The sequence below is a fragment of the Cygnus olor genome, chromosome Z (genome assembly GCF_009769625.2).
Source record: "Cygnus olor isolate bCygOlo1 chromosome Z, bCygOlo1.pri.v2, whole genome shotgun sequence".
In the NCBI taxonomy this organism is placed as follows: domain Eukaryota; kingdom Metazoa; phylum Chordata; class Aves; order Anseriformes; family Anatidae; genus Cygnus; species Cygnus olor.
Genome location: NC_049198.1, coordinates 57,353,394 through 57,370,763, shown reverse-complemented (window position 1 = coordinate 57,370,763; position 17,370 = coordinate 57,353,394). Strand labels below are relative to the sequence as shown.

At 34.7% G+C, this 17,370-nt stretch overlaps 1 protein-coding gene across 2 annotated transcripts in view; it reads left to right on the top strand.

Moving 5' to 3' along the window:
- FBXL17 (F-box and leucine rich repeat protein 17) overlaps positions 1 to 17,370 on the top strand; it is a 318,378-nt gene that overhangs the window by 154,039 nt on the left and 146,969 nt on the right. Inside the window, exon 7 of one of the 2 annotated variants that reach the window (XM_040541159.1) lies at positions 15,132 to 15,925. The exons of the other annotated variant lie outside the window; for it this stretch is intronic. Within the exon in view, the coding sequence (XP_040397093.1) occupies positions 15,132 to 15,141 (10 nt within the window). The 3' untranslated portion in view covers positions 15,142 to 15,925. Of the gene's footprint in view, positions 1 to 15,131; positions 15,926 to 17,370 lie in introns of those variants that run through there. 2 annotated transcript variants of the gene reach the window in all.

Here is a 17,370-nt window from a genome sequence, read left to right as displayed (position 1 = left end):
ATCAGAGTTCTTGTAACGTGAGCTAAATCTGTGACTGACAGGTATGCATTTGAGAATCATCTAAAAGACTTTTTGCTTCTTTAGCAGGATTATGTCTTGGTCCTACTTTAGGGTGTCAAGATTTTTTATGTATTTTCTGCATAATAAGACTTTTATTAAAAACATCCACCTTCACTAACTGCTGCAGAGCTTCTCCATAGTTACTTTGTGACACAAGAAGAAAACCTTAAAAAATCCATCTTCTGTTCTCCAGCCTTTTTCCGTGCTTTCTGGGGCGTGGTATTCCCGAGGGTCAGTCCTGCTAGTAAAAAATGAAGCAAAGAGAGCACTGAGGCCTTTTCCATGTTCTGAGTCAGCAGGTCCACTGCCTTGTTCAGCAGTGGGAATTTTTCTCTAGCTTTCTTTTTGTCGCCTGTCTACATATAGAACCCCTTCTTGCTGTCTTTCATATCCCCTGCCAGATTCAATTCCACTTAGGCTTTGGCTTTCGTAAGATCTTCCCCAGATGCTCAGACAATGTCTCTGTATTCCTCCCAAGTTACCTCTCCCTGCTTCCACTTTCTGCATGTTTCCTTTTGATGTTTGAGTTTTGCTTCCAATTTGTAATTCTTCTGTAGAGAAAGACTTGTGCAGACATTGCAGGTATTTCTCCTGCTCATTCAAATTATTAAATAATTATTGAAGGATTTAAGCAAACATACTTTATTCCATTTCTTTTCAGGAGGAAAGAATATTCCACTTGCTGCAGGAAGAGCTGCATTTCTGATATGTGTAGTGTTGAATTTCCTGAGGCAGATTTATCAAACTTTATATGAATGTCTCTGTGTATGAGATACTAACCAATAGAACAGACCAGTGTAGCTGGGACAGTTTCCTGAACCAGCCACAACTGTGAGAAAAGAGCGTTTACAGTTTTTAAAAATGATGAGCTTTCTAAAGCTGTATTGGCTAGATTGTGTGCTGTCAGCAAGAATATTGTTTTCAGTTCTTTGTCTCTTAAATACTGCTCAGGGACCTACGTACGGTATAAATGATACATACAGAAAAATTTAGAGTTTTATATTCTTTAATTTGCCACAGTTACATGGAATAGAAGAATGAGGCTCGGAAAGATATTTTCCTCTGAGAATGATACAGATTATTGTCTGAATGTTTACACCTCCTAAACAGTTTTTGTAGTATATTTTCAAACAGAGCTCATTATATAGCCAAGATGTTGTTGTAGAGTAATATTTTAGGAAAGAAAAGACCTTTGCAGTTGTTTTGTTAATATAGTTTTAACACAGACCAGATTTATATATGCTGTTCTGCTTCTAAAATCATAAAATTTATTCTGGGACAAGAGACACTATGCAATGATTCCTTGCCCACTGAGGGCATTGATGTTTACCACATAAAGACCTCATAGTTCTTATAACAAACCATAAACACTTATGTTGCTACACAGTCTTTCTTAGATGATCTGTTTAACAGAATTCATATGTAGCATATGTGTTTAGAGAGCAGATGATGCCTTTTCTTCTTAAGGCGTTTAAGCTTCTTAACAAAAGCCATTCCCTTACACCATTGTCAGGTATCATGTAAAGTTTTCTCAGGGCATGAAAAGAGAAAACAGAAATGTTACTAATTAACACAACTCTTTGCCATTGCTAAGAAATATTTCATAGAAATTTGAATGGGTTGTATAAATGTGTTCACGTGTGTATACGTATTTGTCTGAATATATATATATATATTCGTTTACTTAATAGTATCATCTTGTCTGAGTTGCATTGGAATTTCTATACAAATATGTTCTGTGCCTTTTCCATACATCAGAGCAATATACTGGTTTCAAAATGCTTCCTGCAAGAGCAATACAAAGATCAAGAATTCCAAAGCAAGTTTAACTGAGTCCTATGTTGTGAAGTATGGAGAATGGAGTCTTTGGTGTTAGAGTTGGTGTGTCCTTAAGAGAGACATTGACATACAGGAAGGAGTACAACGGAGGGCCACCAAGATGATCAAGGATCTGGAGCACCTCTTCTGTAAGGAGAGACTGAAAGAGCTGGTACTGTTCAGCCTAGAGAAGAGAAGAGTCATGGGGGATCTTATCAATGTGTATACATACCTGAAGGAAAGTTGCAAAGAAGATGAAGGCACTGGTGCCCAGGGACAGGACAAGAGGCAATGGGCATATAAAGAACTGCTTTCCCACCCTGAGGGTGACTGAGCAATAGAACAGGTTGCCCAGAGACATTGTAGAGTTTCCATTCTTGAGATATTCCAGAATCCACTTGACATGGTTCTGGGCAACGTGCTCTAAGTATTCCTGCATGAGTGGGGGGCTTGGACCAAATGACCTCCAGAGGTTCCTTCCAACCTCTGCCATTCTGAGATTCTTTCTTTGGTTACCTCGTGGTAACCTTTGGTTATATGTATGTCCAATTGCAAAGATTAAATATGACATCTTGGCAGGATTAAACTTACCTAGAATAGAATGTAGGTACCCTAAAAGTGGATTTGTACACTCTAGGAGGACAAATAGAAAACAATAAAAGGTAAAAGGGCTTGATGGGTAGACACCTAGACCTGTCAATATTAAATATAAGCCCATATACTGTCACACAAACAGAAAGACTTGCATTTATACACATGCCTTTAACTATTTTTCCTATGTTGAACTGGTATGAATAGTTCTATAGATAAGACATTTTGATACTAATGGAAAGCAAACAAAATAATAAACTTGGTATGTCAGAAATAAAGGCTTGTTTTGTAGAGAAGAAGATAAGTAAGCATCTTTGTGAAGATGGTCTGTAACACATCACTGAGTGATTCATCTTAGCTTTTGTGTCTACTCCTTTGAATGTTCCCACAAAGTGCAGTAGTGGAGAATGTTATACTTGAGATTACTTTAGGTGATTTCTAGGTTTCATATGTATTTATTTTAAAGTTTGAGCTAGGGCAATATATGCTATACCAACTAAGGATTTAGTTGGTTCAAAACCAAAGTAAATGGAGCTGACAGTTATAGATGAAAGAATTATAGGATGGAGTGATAGAGAGCACTGAATTAAGATATTATGCATTTAATGGTTTATATAGAGCTCTTTTCACGGACAGAGCAGCATAATGGACTAATAAGTAGGTTTTAGGTTCATAATGGCAGCTTGAGTATTCTACAGCTAGGTGGAATAAAATCATTGTAACCATTCGGTAGTGGAAACTGCTTGGCTCATAGATGGATATTTTTCAGCACTGAATTCTCCGTGTTATTTCCTTTAACATTTCACCAAAAGATTTTATTCTTTTCTGTCTTTTCACCCTTACTATTTATTGAATTTATTGAAGAGGAGTATGGATATTCAATATATGATTTACTGTTATTTCTGTTTTTCTGCAAGAGACTTAGGTTCTTAAGTCTGTTTTTTCCCCCACACTGGAAATGAGTTATGCAAGTGTATTAAGGAGAAAATAACCTTATTAGTTTATTTATGACTGATTCACAAAATTCTAGTGTAGGTGTTCCCTGGTCTCACGTAATACATTACGATGTCATATTCAAGAAATTTAAACCACTTTGTCTAGTTCTCTGTTCAGAAAAATATTCACAGAATCATAGAGTCATAGAATATCTTGAGTGGAAAGTGACCCACAAGGATCATTGAGTCCAGCTCCTGGCACCACACAGGACCACCCAAAAATCAGACCATGTGTCTGAGAGCGTTGTCCAAACACTTCTTGAACTCCAGCAGGCTCAGTGCCAGGACCACTGCCCTGGGGAGCCTGTCCCAGTGCCTGACCACCCTCTGGGTGCAGAACCTTTCCCTAACACCCAGCCTGACCCAGCCTCCCCTCAGCCTCATCTGCTCTGGGCTGAAGAAACCAAGGGACCTCAGCCACCCCTCACCCGTCTTCCCCTCTAGACCCTGCACCATCTTTAACAAGATAGCAAGTACTACAGTTGTGAAATGATCCACTGTTCTCAAAGGCAGTGAAATGTCTGCTTGTCATAATAATTTGATTTGTACAAGAGTGAAAGAAATCAGGTACTGATGTACATGGATAATTAGTTTTTCATACACCTCCTTTTTTCATACACCTCCCCTGTCCCAGCTCCATGCCATTCTCTCGGGTCCTGTCGCTGTCCCCAGAGGGCAGCGCTCAGCACCTGCCCCTCCGCTCCCCTCGTGAGGGAGCTGCAGGCCGCCACGAGGCCTCTCCTCAGTCTCATCTGCTCTGGGCTGAAGAAACCAAGGGACCTCAGCCGCTCCTCATACATCTTGCCCTTCAGACCCCTCATCATCTTTGTAGTCCTCCTTTGGACACTCTCTAATAATTTTATGTCCTTCTTATATTGTCATGCCCAAAACTGCACACAGTGCACACGGTGAGGCCACACCCGTGCAGAGCAGAGCATATATCAGCTAGCAGTTCTGTGCTTGATGCACCCCAGGATACAGTTGGCCCTTTTGGCTGCCAGGGCACATTGCTGACTCATATTCAACTCGCTGTCAGCCAAAACCCCCAGATCCCTCTCTACAAACCTCTCATCCCACAGTCTGTACCTACAGTCGGGGCCAGCTCCAGCTAGTTTCATCTCAGCTGCAAAATGCAGCACACACTCTTGTTAAACTTGATATTGTTGGTGATTGCCCAGCCTTTTAATTTGTCAAGATCTCTCCGCAAGGTCTCTCCACCCTTGAGAGGGTAGTCAACAGCTCCTCGAGGGAGTCAACAGCTCCTCCCAATTTAGTGTCATCTGCAGACCTAGTATATCTTCAAGTCCTGTGTCAAAGTCATTTATGATAACATTGAAGAGAACTGGACCTAAATGGAGCCCAGTGGAACCCCACCAGTGACTGGCCACCAGCCTGATGTAACTCCATTTACTATAACCCTTTGAGCCCTACCCATCAGCCAATTCACCCATTTTATCTAGCTGTGTGCTGGACATTTTGTCTAGAAGGATACTGTGAGAAACGATATTGAAAGTGCAGTACCTCAAAGTGTTTAGTTTAGTGCTTTGCTGGACAAGGATGGACTTAATCATTGTGCTTTCCTGTTTTCTTCCTCGCATGAACCAGTTGCTCGGTGTATGTCCACCGTAACGTCTGGTACTCTAAGTTCTACTTTCTTTAGTCTTTGGCCCATGTTTCTTCAATTAATGTCTGTATTTCTTAGCTGCATCTTTTTGATGTCAGCCCAATTCCCAGCTCATAACTTCTGATCTTTTTTTTTTTTTAAGCCTACTTTGTCCTTTGTCTTCGCATATAGTAAATGCAGATGTCTTTCCCAATTTTCTTCCTCCTTTTCCCAGTTTAAGGCTCCCTCAGTTGATTCCAGGCAGTCATATAAAACAAGAACAATCTGTTTTGCCAGTGTCTCTCAAATGCTGAACGTTTAAAAACCCAAGTCTTCAGTTTTCATAAGCTTGTCAATTTTTCCCACTTCCTATGGGTGTGGGAAGAATCTGTTATCATCAAGCAGTTTGCGTGTTACAGAGCTAGTTTTAGGCTTAGTTTCTTTATATTTCATACTACAGCCTAAAATGGAATTATTAGTTTGATTTTCATATTTGAAGTCTTACAATAATTTTTAATTATTTGTAAATTGACTGAACTTGTGAAAGCCTCCAAGTATGATTGAAAGTCATAATGCCACTGTGTAATCAGATTAAAGTATTATCCTTGGAGTTATGAGGAAATTTTGTAAAATGGAATTTTCTGCTTTACTGTTACCTTCTTTGTGCAGTCTGTTTACATTATCCCCAACCTGAAGGGAAAAAAGAAAAAAAAAAGAAAAAAAAAGAAAAAAAAATGTGCATGAAAAAACAATATTTTCTTTCTCTGTCATTTATGAACTCAGTACCATATTTTTTAAACATTTTTAAATGTGAGATACTGACTTCAAACCCTAAGTTCAATAAGAAATTATGAAACCTGTGTACCACTGGGAATTTAAGAAGAAAGGAGGGAGCACCCAAACAGAGATTGGAGAAAAACATTGCTACTTTTTAATGTTCCTGGAAGCCACATTAAATTATGTGGTAAAGTAAGAAAAAAAGTATTCCATACCAATGCAGTCCTGATTGCAGACATTGGGAAAATGAAGTTTTATGTTCCAAGTACAAATAGGAATATTATATAGCTTTTTGTACTCTTCCCACAGCCTATGTGTTTCCCTTGAATAGCTGTCTGTACCTGTACGAGCAGTGTTCAGCAATTGGTCAGTAGTACAGTTTCAAACTCAGTGAATCCAGTCAAATTCACAGCAGATTCAAGCTTCCTGGTTTGTAGATACACAAAATTCTGTTACAGTTGAATACTGGCTGCCTAACATTCCAGATTGCATGCCTGTATAAATTTCTGTCTTCAACAATGCAAGTGTACATAAGAATAACTTTAAAATGTTTCAGTGTTGCTTAAGCAACATGTTATTATGTTACATGTCTTAACATACGTTAAGAATTGCTGAGTTTTGAATATAACAGCTTTATTTTCCATTATAGGCTATACAATTATTTTCTTGCCTAATTTGTTTCATTCAAGCATTTAGTGATGTGTGTAAAATTGTACTTCAGTAACAATGAAATTCAATTATGATAAATGATGATTTATATTTAATGTCATACTGAATTTATAATATTTTTTAAATCAAAGACCTTAACTTATTAGGAACTTAAAGGAATGGAATGACTCACTAACAAATCAAAACCACCTTAAAAGTAAGCCAGTTTTAAATGTTGCAGTGCCACCAAGTCTTAAAGGGTGCAATAAATCAATAGGCAATTGTACAGTTTATTAGAGGTGTTGTAGGCAAAAATTAATAAATTTGTAATTGCATTTTGAAGTGCCAGCTCAAGATTTATCCTTGAACATGTACTACAGTAGGAACAATCAGAAAATCAATTAACTGGCCTTTTCATGTGATGTTAGTTTGCAGGAATTGTATTCGTATTCAATGCAGAGTCTTCAGGAAAAAGAAGAGTGTAAGTAAGGGAAAGCATCTGATTGAGACAATATGAACCAATAATCATGGGTGATTAAAGTAAGATATTGTAGCATAACAATTACGACTCAGACATTTCTTTAACACATTGACTCAGATGTCGGGTCATCTGTTTTTGTATCTTTGGAATAAAGTATTTTCTTAGGTTAGTTTGATTTTTCATATAATCAGAATGCATAGTTGTTATTCTAAAACGACTTCGGTATATCTTATCTGAAACTGTCCATTGGGAAGTAAAAGGATTATAAGGTATTCTTAAAAAAAAAAAAAAAAAAAAAAAGTAGAGTTGAAGGTTATATTTGTGCAGGTTTAAAATATCTGCATGTCAGTTTTCCCATTTCTAGAGAAGGCTTTTGTCTTGAAAAATGAACAAAAAATGAGATAAGAGCAACATTTATTTTAAGAATAAATCTCTGTTAACAGACTTTAAACAAACTTCCAACAAGTATTTTTAGTCAAATCTGAACAAATACTGCCTTCTGTCTTTCTTAGTGTTCAAAGAATATATGTATTTTAATACTTAACTAATTACATCATTCTGAGAAAGACATAATGAATAATAATATAATTTTATTCTATATTAGATCTGTAATTTGTTGTAGAAGGCATTTTTATACTATTATATTAGCTCAAATACTCATTTTGTATTTTCACTGATGTGTATTAATTGCTTAAGACAAATAATTGAAGTCATTCTAAAAAATTATATAAGATGAAATCAATAATGAAGGACATCGTGACTTCTGTTTTTCACCTAAGTTGAAAACTAAGTTGTTATTTGATTAGGTTTTAGTCCCATAACCCTTTTTGGCTTGTTTCTATCTGTGTTCTGAAAATCACTGTCTGCTCATAGTGTTTATATGTATGAATTCATTGGTTTGTTCTAGTGTGAAACAGGTCATTCTGTAACTGAGAAATGTTAATGAGTTTCAAGCAGCTGTTTTTGGTGTGTTTTTTTTTTTCTGCTCAAATGAGTCTGTTGAAAATGAGAAGAGCTCAGTTTAGCGCTTGTTTGACTTTGCTTCATTGTCACAGCTAGAAACCTAACTCTTATACGAAGTGTCACCTGACTGTATATGCACTATCGGAAAATAGTCTTGTTACCAAAATGTTTTACTAGACTCATTTTTAGAAAGATTAAAATGTCCTCCAAAGTTTGAGGTTTTGTTTTGATATTCATATTTTCAAAGAAAAATATTTGTCAGTCTTTGACCCTTCCAGTTTTTGTGTTTTCTCCTAATTCTCAATCTCCAGTTTGCAGCACTTTTTGACAAATGCAGTGTCTTGTGTATAATTAAATCTCTTACTTTAGTCCTGATTCTGCCTTCCTGTTAGAAGTCATTTGGCCTCATTTTGAAATGCATAACTCTTAAATCTGTGCTTTTTATTTTGTCCATGTAAACTTGTGCACTTCTTCCGTCTGCGTTATTTGTGCATACAAATTTGAGAGCAGCAGGAGGATGGTAGGCTACATGAATGGACCTCTTCGTTTCAGTCATGCTGTGCTCATCATGAGCACATCAGCTCAGCAGTTTTCATCTAGTAAGAGGCTTAAAATACTGTGTGATTCACTATCCGTACACCAATAAGCTGACCTGTAAGCAAAAGTCTGTAGCTTCTCACTACCTAACAAAGAAGACTGATCACGGACTGTGATGCAAGAAAGAATTTGAGACATTTAAAATACGTTGAACTTCAGTTTCAAATTCAGAAACTAGTCTTAGGGGAAAAAGTGGCTAGTTATAAATCAAACAATAAGGTACAAATTGTGGCAGCTGTATAAACATTTATTTTGTCAGCAAATTAGTTAAATGCTGATGATACCTCACAGGACATGAAGATGCATCCAGGGAACACATTAGCGGCCACATTATACACATTCAAATACTAAAATAAAATGTACAATGTTCTGTTCCTTTCTCTATTTTCAGTTAGTTCTAAAGGGATTCAGTAGTACCAATTTGATCATTCATTTGGCTATGCTTATACACCTAGAAGTTCAGAGTAATAAAACCTATTGCCCCTTTTCCAAATATAGTGCTTACTCATAAACAACAAATTTAGCATTTTAACTAAATTTATATATTTTTTAGCATCTTCAAGTAAGATTCTAAAAGAAGAGTGAACTGAGTAGTATCTTTCCCAAGTAGTATTTTGAAAGTCTAAGTGAAATCATAGTGAAAAGCAAGTGAATAGACTTTCCACAGAGAATTTGTATGACTTTTTTCACTGTAATTACTAATTTCTTTATCCATAATTGGATCAAATATATTTGTTAAGTATAAAAGTGGAATCTGGAAAGCAAATACATAGAAGTCAAGAACCCCTTGATATCAGAGGAGACATTCTCTCTTAATCTGCTTGCTATTACTTATCCTCTAATGAATGAATTTAATTTACAAAAGGAAAATTGCACAAGTTCTTTGCATCTTAGTCATATGCCTTTTCCCTTTAAGCAGTGCGTGAGTGAAGAAAATATATTTTTTTTCATAATATAACATCTAAAGCCACATACATTGTACATATAAATACATAGATAAAATGTAAGGGACACAAACTTACACTTTTCCCTTCTGAAATGTGAAATGGATCATCTTTGTTATTTCAGTCATAACATTGGATTCATTCTAGAATTTATTTATTTATTTGTTAGTTTATTTTTGTCATGTTTTTTGTCAAAGTAATGCAGGAGATGAAGAATTCAGCTGGGATGCTGTTCTCAGCAAATGTTCTTCATTGAAGGTCTGAAAATTTAAGCGTGAAGTACTATTTGACAACTATTTCTGACCTAGAGAACTTCCAGAAGACAGTCATTTTCAATTCTGAGATTTATGTGAATGGAGCTAATGTGCTCCAGCCACTTTAAACTGTAGGCTAGATTAGCTGTAGTTACAGTACAGATCTGTACAAACCTTGAGAGTTTTTCTAGAAACTTGTTGCTAAACAGGTTTGGGTTTGAATTTAGCTAATACATGACGTTTTTAAGTTAACAGATTTAGCCATCCTAAACTTATAAGCCTACTCTGTTTCCTCAGATTGCTTTAGTTTTGTTCTTGTTTTTCAAGTCTTACTGACACACATCAACAAGACCAACACTGAATGATAAAATCATCTGATGAACTGAATTTGTCAAAAACAACTTCAAGTTTCATTTGAACTATGTCTATTTGATTTTTTAAAAGTAATTTTTAAGTTTCATTTGGAAATGGAAAATTACCATGTAAAACCAAGTGTTTGGATTTGACAAATAATTAGTTAGGATAGAATGTAGGTTGGAGCTCAGCTGTAACCAGACACAATTCACTTCTGTTTCCCAGTGGAACTTTTTAGCTCCATTTCTAGTTTCTATACTATAAATATAGCTTCAGAACTTGGAAGTTTTTCACAATGCTATGCAGGGAACTGTGTGGGATTTTTATTATCCTGTTTTCCAGGCAGTAATACAATGGTTTGATGCAAACTCTGGGGCAGGGCTGAGAATTTACCTATGGGGGTGTTTGTTCCTGGTATTTGAAACACATATACATGTGTTTGAAAGAAAAGATTGATACTGTTAATTTTGCTGATATTAAAGCTAGTAAACTATTTACATTTGATTCTGAAGCTTAATTTAGAATTTTCTTGGCTGTTGTGTATTTCTAGTGGGTTTTTTTGTTGTTTGCTTGTTTGTTTTTAAGCAATGCATTTCACTTAGGTATGTGGTAATTCTTATTTTCATGATGTATTTATCGTTTACTTCTTCCTAAACAGTTAATTGGTAGTCTATTGAAATTAGAGAGAAATTGAAGTCTGTTGCAGCAAATACTTGCAATTAAGTATGCATTTTTTTCCGTTTTCTATTGTAGGCACCCTATCACTTTTCTGACTTTCTAGATTCACCACCACGGAGACGGCTTTCACATTTTTATATTCCTCTGTGAGGCTACATTTAATCTCTGTATCTCCAGGCAGAGTTGCTTACAACTCTGTCAGAAAATGCAATGTACATTTTCAAAAAGCTTTCTAACCATTGTAGCTGATAGAGTTTACATCACTAAGGTCTCATCTACTTCACCTATGCACATTTTTTATCAGAAGTTTTTTGCTACCAGCTGTATAATTTTTGAATGAGACTTCCTTCCATGACATACTCTATTACTCCTTGTACATATATTTTGCAGGAACTTAATCCTACCTTAGTGTGTTTATAGTATTCAGAGGAAAATAATATATGAAATATTACATGGAGGAGTTGTGTTTATAAGTCCAAAGAACTTCTGTTTTTCTCTATTGGCACATAAAGTCTACATTAACCTCTAACCTCTATGTATCTATTTCTGTTTCATTTCCATCTTTAGATATCTTCAGTATATTTATGTATATGCACGCATCTATATATGTCAGACAGTCATATATACTATATACTACGGTATGCAGTAGAGTATGACCCACTTGTGTCCAATGATTCATGTACTTGTTTCTGGAAACTGTCAGTCTTTTCTAGATCACATGTAACTATACAGAATACTATATATGTTGTATTGTATGTATAATTGTATACCACAATACAGTATAACACTATATATGATGCCATATTTACAGATATACATATATAGAATCATAGAACCATCTAGGTTGGAAAAGACCTCCAAGATCATCAGGCCCAACTGTACACATATGTACTCATGTGAAGGTTGTCATCTTATATCACAGAGTAGTTCTGCTTGAAGTGAAAGCTCAAAGCCGCTGCTGCTTTGGAGCCCCACCTATAGTGGAAATACTGTGATGGTCTGTGCCAATGAACACTCTCCACTGGGCTCTCTTTTGGTGTGTGTGTTGACTATCACAGATTGTAGGTGAAAAGATCTATTTATCCTTAGATCATACAACATTCATGTTATTATGTAAAAAATAAGTTTGATCTTTTGGTTTAGAACCTCGAGGTAATTCACTGAAATTTTATTTTTTATTTCTTTTTAATTTGTCCTGATATTATCTGGGTTTTCCATGTCCTCAGCCCATTCTGTATGATAGGCTAAATAATCAAAAGTTACTTTTTTTAAGCTAAAACCTATTTTTTTCTCTAATTCAGTAATTATTTCCCCACTTAGACTGGGTGATACTGAAGTTCAAGACAGAAGTAATTTGATGTAGTTCAAAAGACACTTTATAAATCAGAAGAATTAACTAGGAACAGTACTACGTTAGTACATTCTGCCAGTGGCTGAGCTCTGCATACAGAATACTTGTTCATGTTTTCCTTGAGCTCCTTTGACTGGACCTAGCATTCAGCTTGCACTGAATGAGCTCTGTCTGAAGCTTGGCAGGAACTGGAGAATGTTGGTATGTGTTGTAATGAACAGTGGAACATGGAAAGTATCAAGTGTGTTGGCACAAGCAATATCTCAGTATGGTGAGCTAAACGTAAGTGTTGTTCACTGCCAAGTCTCTGTGTCGTTTTGGAAATAAAGCCTTGGCCAGCGAACATTAGGTCTGTGTATTCCTATTGAATTTGTTTGTCTTTAGACTGTGGTATTTCATTCATAATTAAATGTTTAAGGCAAAGTTCTAAAGAGGTTCTTGAATACATTGTCCTTCAGATATATGCTGAAACCAGTTGTAGATATGAGGATGACATACTCTTCTTCCTTTATTTGTTAACATTCTTCAGTTCAATTTCATTCACATCAAAAACTTTAAGAACAAACTTATTATATTGTGTACATTTGCTGCTAGAAACTAGTAGGGCGATTTATGACTGTTTCTACTATAGTACTTACAAATTCCGTAGTAAAAATGAAATTTGCAATTCAAAATATAGTGTACAGCACATTTATATGTGAATAGCTCCTGAATTTGCAGTATCATTTCTAAACTCACCTCAGAATAAATTTGAAGAACCTGTTTGCTAACAGAAGCCTTCTGTATGAGTGCAGAAAAATATGAAAGTCAAGTAATTGTCTAAGGTCATGAAAACTGATCTGACTACTACACTTAAAATTCTTCTTCTTGAAAATTTTCTGCTTTGTATCTCTTGTCCCCTGAATTTAGTAACTTAGCAGTATAAGAGATAAAATTGAGATGAGTAAGGTTAATGGATGAGTCAGGTTAGCAGATACAGGCCTTTTCCTGTGCATTTCAAATACAACCCGCTTTTCTGTCCAGTGATTGTGCAGTCAAGTAATTGTTTGTGGAAACTGCCAGTCTTTTCTAGATCATGCAGAGCCCCATAGATCACAGAAAAGATACTCAAGAAACATAAATCATTACTATATTCTTTATTCTACTCTGCTCTGCTCTGCTCTGCTCTGCTCTGCTCTACTGTACTCTACTCTACTATATTCATTACTAACTTCTGACCTCTGGGCTAACTTTGTGGAATAGGAATGTTTATCAGCTCTTCTTGTAAGGAACAGTAATACTTCTCCATTCAGTAAATACAGTATTATAAAATGTGCCACATCAGTATTTTCCAGAGCCTTACTGATTAAGTGTCTGAGGTATGGAAGTTATACAGGTACATTTATATTGTTACATTCCTCAAAAACATTTTTAAGTTGCCTAGAAAATTTCACTTGATTTTGTTGCTTTGAACAAAATTATTTTTGCCTTGCAATGTTTACTGTGCAAATTCAGTGTTGAACTGTAGTCCAGACAAATAATAAATAATAATATTTATTTATTTATTTTCATGTTGGAAAAATATTAGTCATATTTAGGTATCTTCATGAATTTAAAATCTCCCAACTGCTTTTAAAGTGCACCTTATGGAGGAAGAAATAAACACATTTCAATTTTTTTTTTCCAATTCTTGCCATGTATTTTTTTTAATTTCAGTGAATAAGCTTGTAATACCTGAAGAAAATTGTAACATATGGAGAGATCTTATATACATTGTAGAGTGTCAAAATCACATAAAAATGCCTAATACTCAGTATTTCAGCTGAAGCTCTATTACCACTGAACTCCTGATGTCCTCTTGTCTTGATCATTCTAAAACACATTATAGCAGACTTCTCTCTTGGCCCTGTCTTTATTGTTCGGCTAATATGTCTTTAAGTCATTTAAAATAACCTTGTCTGAAGCAATGCAAATTGATTATGGCCAAACTTCATGTCATGAGTGGTTCAGGATACTGTAGTACAGAAAATCTAGGTAGTTTAACTCTTAAGTCTCTACGTACATATGTGTGTGTTTGTATATATGTGTGTAAATATATATAAAATTTTGTATTTTTGTTCTTATAAATGTATAGAATTCACCATATATCTGAACACTTTAGAAATAACATAAAATTAATAAAAGAATGCTGTTAACTATGTCAATAGGAATATTTTTGAAGTGTAACTCAGGATGAAAATAATTGGTAGAAGTTTATTTGAGTGGGGAGGTAAAGAGTTAAGACAGGCTGATATGCATGTGTGGCATTTACGTCATTACTGTGACACATTAATGTTGTCTTTTTTGTTGGTAGTTGTGAATTTTAACAATGGTTGTACATTGGCTAATAGGTGCTAATACATTGCACCAGATTAGACCAAAGATCTGTTAAGCTCATAATCATGTCTTTGATGGCTGCCAGCTTTAAATGTTTAGAGGAGTATATAAGAACAGGGCAATCAGGTCATGACAATTCCCCAGAATACTTGCCTCCATATCTTCTCAGTTCAGGGACCAAAAAGTATGAAGAACTTTCTGTCATTTTCACAAGTTACATACCACAGAAAGAAGAAATGAAAATGTTTGTAACTCTGTGATCAATCTTTATATGGTAGTGCTGGAGCAAGAAGATTGTGACTCAGTTACGATGCCTGTGTCTTTAAAAATATTAGATGGTTGCTAGGAGAGTACTGTGATCATCTGAAATTGTACACCTACCGAAGTTGATCTGACATTATTTAACTGTAGTCAAGCAGAATTAGCAAAGTTCGATCAGTGCAATTAAAATTATCAGACAGACCAGGAATTTTTATTGACAGCATTCTTCCCAATCCAGCAAAGTAGCATTCTTTATAAACTTTGAATAATATATTAGGTTACGTATTTGTGGGCAAGCATTACACTACAGTATAGTTCTTTAGTGAATTTCTTTCCATTTTGAAAGCAATTTGTTTTTGTAAAAGTAAATTGAAATTTATTATTGTATTTATTTATTGCAGTCTTCCATAGAAATCATAGAAATCATGAAGACAAGGTGAAACGATATTCACCGTGTGTGAAACAATATTCACCTTTGAAAAGATATTCATAAAAATTAATCTACTTCCACATGTATGGTGGAAAAATTTAGGCCTGACGTTCACCTAGGAATGAAGAACCATCCTCTTCACTAATGTTTTTCTTCTTTAACAAACAACTAAGTAAATAAATTTCTCTATGGTACAGAAATTACTGGATTTTACTCACAGTTTTCCTGTTTACCAAGTTCATAATTTCATGGACTTTGTGGAAGATTCAAATAAACACTGGTGAATATATAATCCATTTTGTGCTTTAAAAAAATATAGGGATACTTGCAACTTGGTTGTTTAGAACGGTGTTTCCCATGTATCTTGCATCTCTTGTTGATTAACTCAATAGTCTCATGGCACTTTAATGGGTGAGGGAAATGATGTTTGAATATAAGCGGTTGGCTGATATGACCTGTGCTTTATTTGATGCGAGTCAGGAGAATTTTTAGATTTGGCAGTACAATACCTTAAATTTTTTACAAAACAATAATAGTGTTGTGTTGTTTTTTTTTCTAATTTACTCATCATTACTGAAAACAAGTAAATTGTGATGTTTGTATGTTTGTAACATGGATTTTAGGGGTTAATAGGTGATGCTAGTATACTTCAGTCTTTTGTGCATTCCACTTTATCTAATAATCTGTTCCTTGTTATTGAACACAAATGGAAATTTAAATGCTCATTTTAGGAAATAAAGCTAGAGCACTGTATGCCTTCTCATGTGTTGCCTAGTGATTCTGATTTCATGTTTATTTAGATTACAGAAAACAATTCAACTAGGTTAGTTAATAGAGCGTTTCAATTACAACTAAAATAAAATTAACTTTAAAATAATGCATTTGCTTTTTTCATGCTATCTGCTCCTCTACAATGTGACTTCTGTATTGTCTAGAATAAAGGCATATGTTTAAAATAGTGCCATCCTTAGAGTCTAGGATTTGAGAGCTTGTTAAACATTATTATGGTTAAATGTATTTGTCCTTTGGGGTTAGAAGTCTCTTTCCGTATATAGTCTCTTACTAACCAAAATGTGGCAAAATTGCTATATCTAAAGATGTTTCAGGTTGTACTACAGTGCTTACAAAAAGTTACAAAAATAATCCTGTAAGAAGTTAAAAGTTGTTAGATTTATTCTTATTTATTTGGATGAGGAGTTTATAAGAAGGGATGGTTAACAGTCTGTGAGAGTATTTATATCTCAAGAGTATGTATCACTGCAAATTGTGTTTGCAGCTTTTAGGTAAGTTGCAAGAATTTCACAATCCAATTCAAGGCAAATATTTTATACTGATCTTCGTCATTTTCTATCAGTTTGTTCCATTTGCACCTTTCAGATTTTTTATTACTGTGTCAGGTATTTACAAAAGAAAGAATAATTGGCATGCTTTTTTAGTTTGTTACAGATCAGGGCAACAATTCAAAGAAAAAAAAAAGCAAACTTCTTGTATTATTTGAATTGTATTTGTTTAAAGTGTAACAGTAACAAATTACTTCATAGTAGCAGAATGAATAGAAAAATAGGTTGGAAAATTTTACTCGGGTTTCTGCTGTTTACAGGTGTAGTTGAAGTCAAAGGTGGTTGTTAGCTGCATTTATTTATATTTTTTTTCTGAAATACATTTTAAAATGTATCCCTTTCTATCAATAATACAGTTTTACCATTCTTATTGCAGTGAAATGCCTCCAGATAAAAATACTCTGCAGAAATTAAAAAAAAAAAATCACATTTTTAAAAACTGAGTGTCAATATATTTCAAAACTGGAAAAAAGGTTTTAACATATTTCTTTATTTTCTTTCATAATTTCTTTCATTATTTCTTATTTTCTTTCATAAAACTTTACAGGCTTTCTTTTTAGAACGCATTTTTTTCTTTAAATGTCAATGCAATTTATGTTAAATCATGAAATGCACTCTTACCTTCTGATTTGCTGTACTTCCTGCAAAAGGACTGACATTCATCTAACTGGATACAGTAAATATGGTTAAGGAATCCTAAAAACATCTTTTAGGTTCAAAATAGAGCAAGTGATTTCCCCTCTTGTTTACATGAAACGGACAGTATATCTTAACTGAGCCTCAGTGTGTGATACGCAGAGATTTTTCTCTCCCTTGCCAGAATAATTTTGTTTGGAAAAAAAGTGAGTAGAAAGGATAAATATTCTGTCA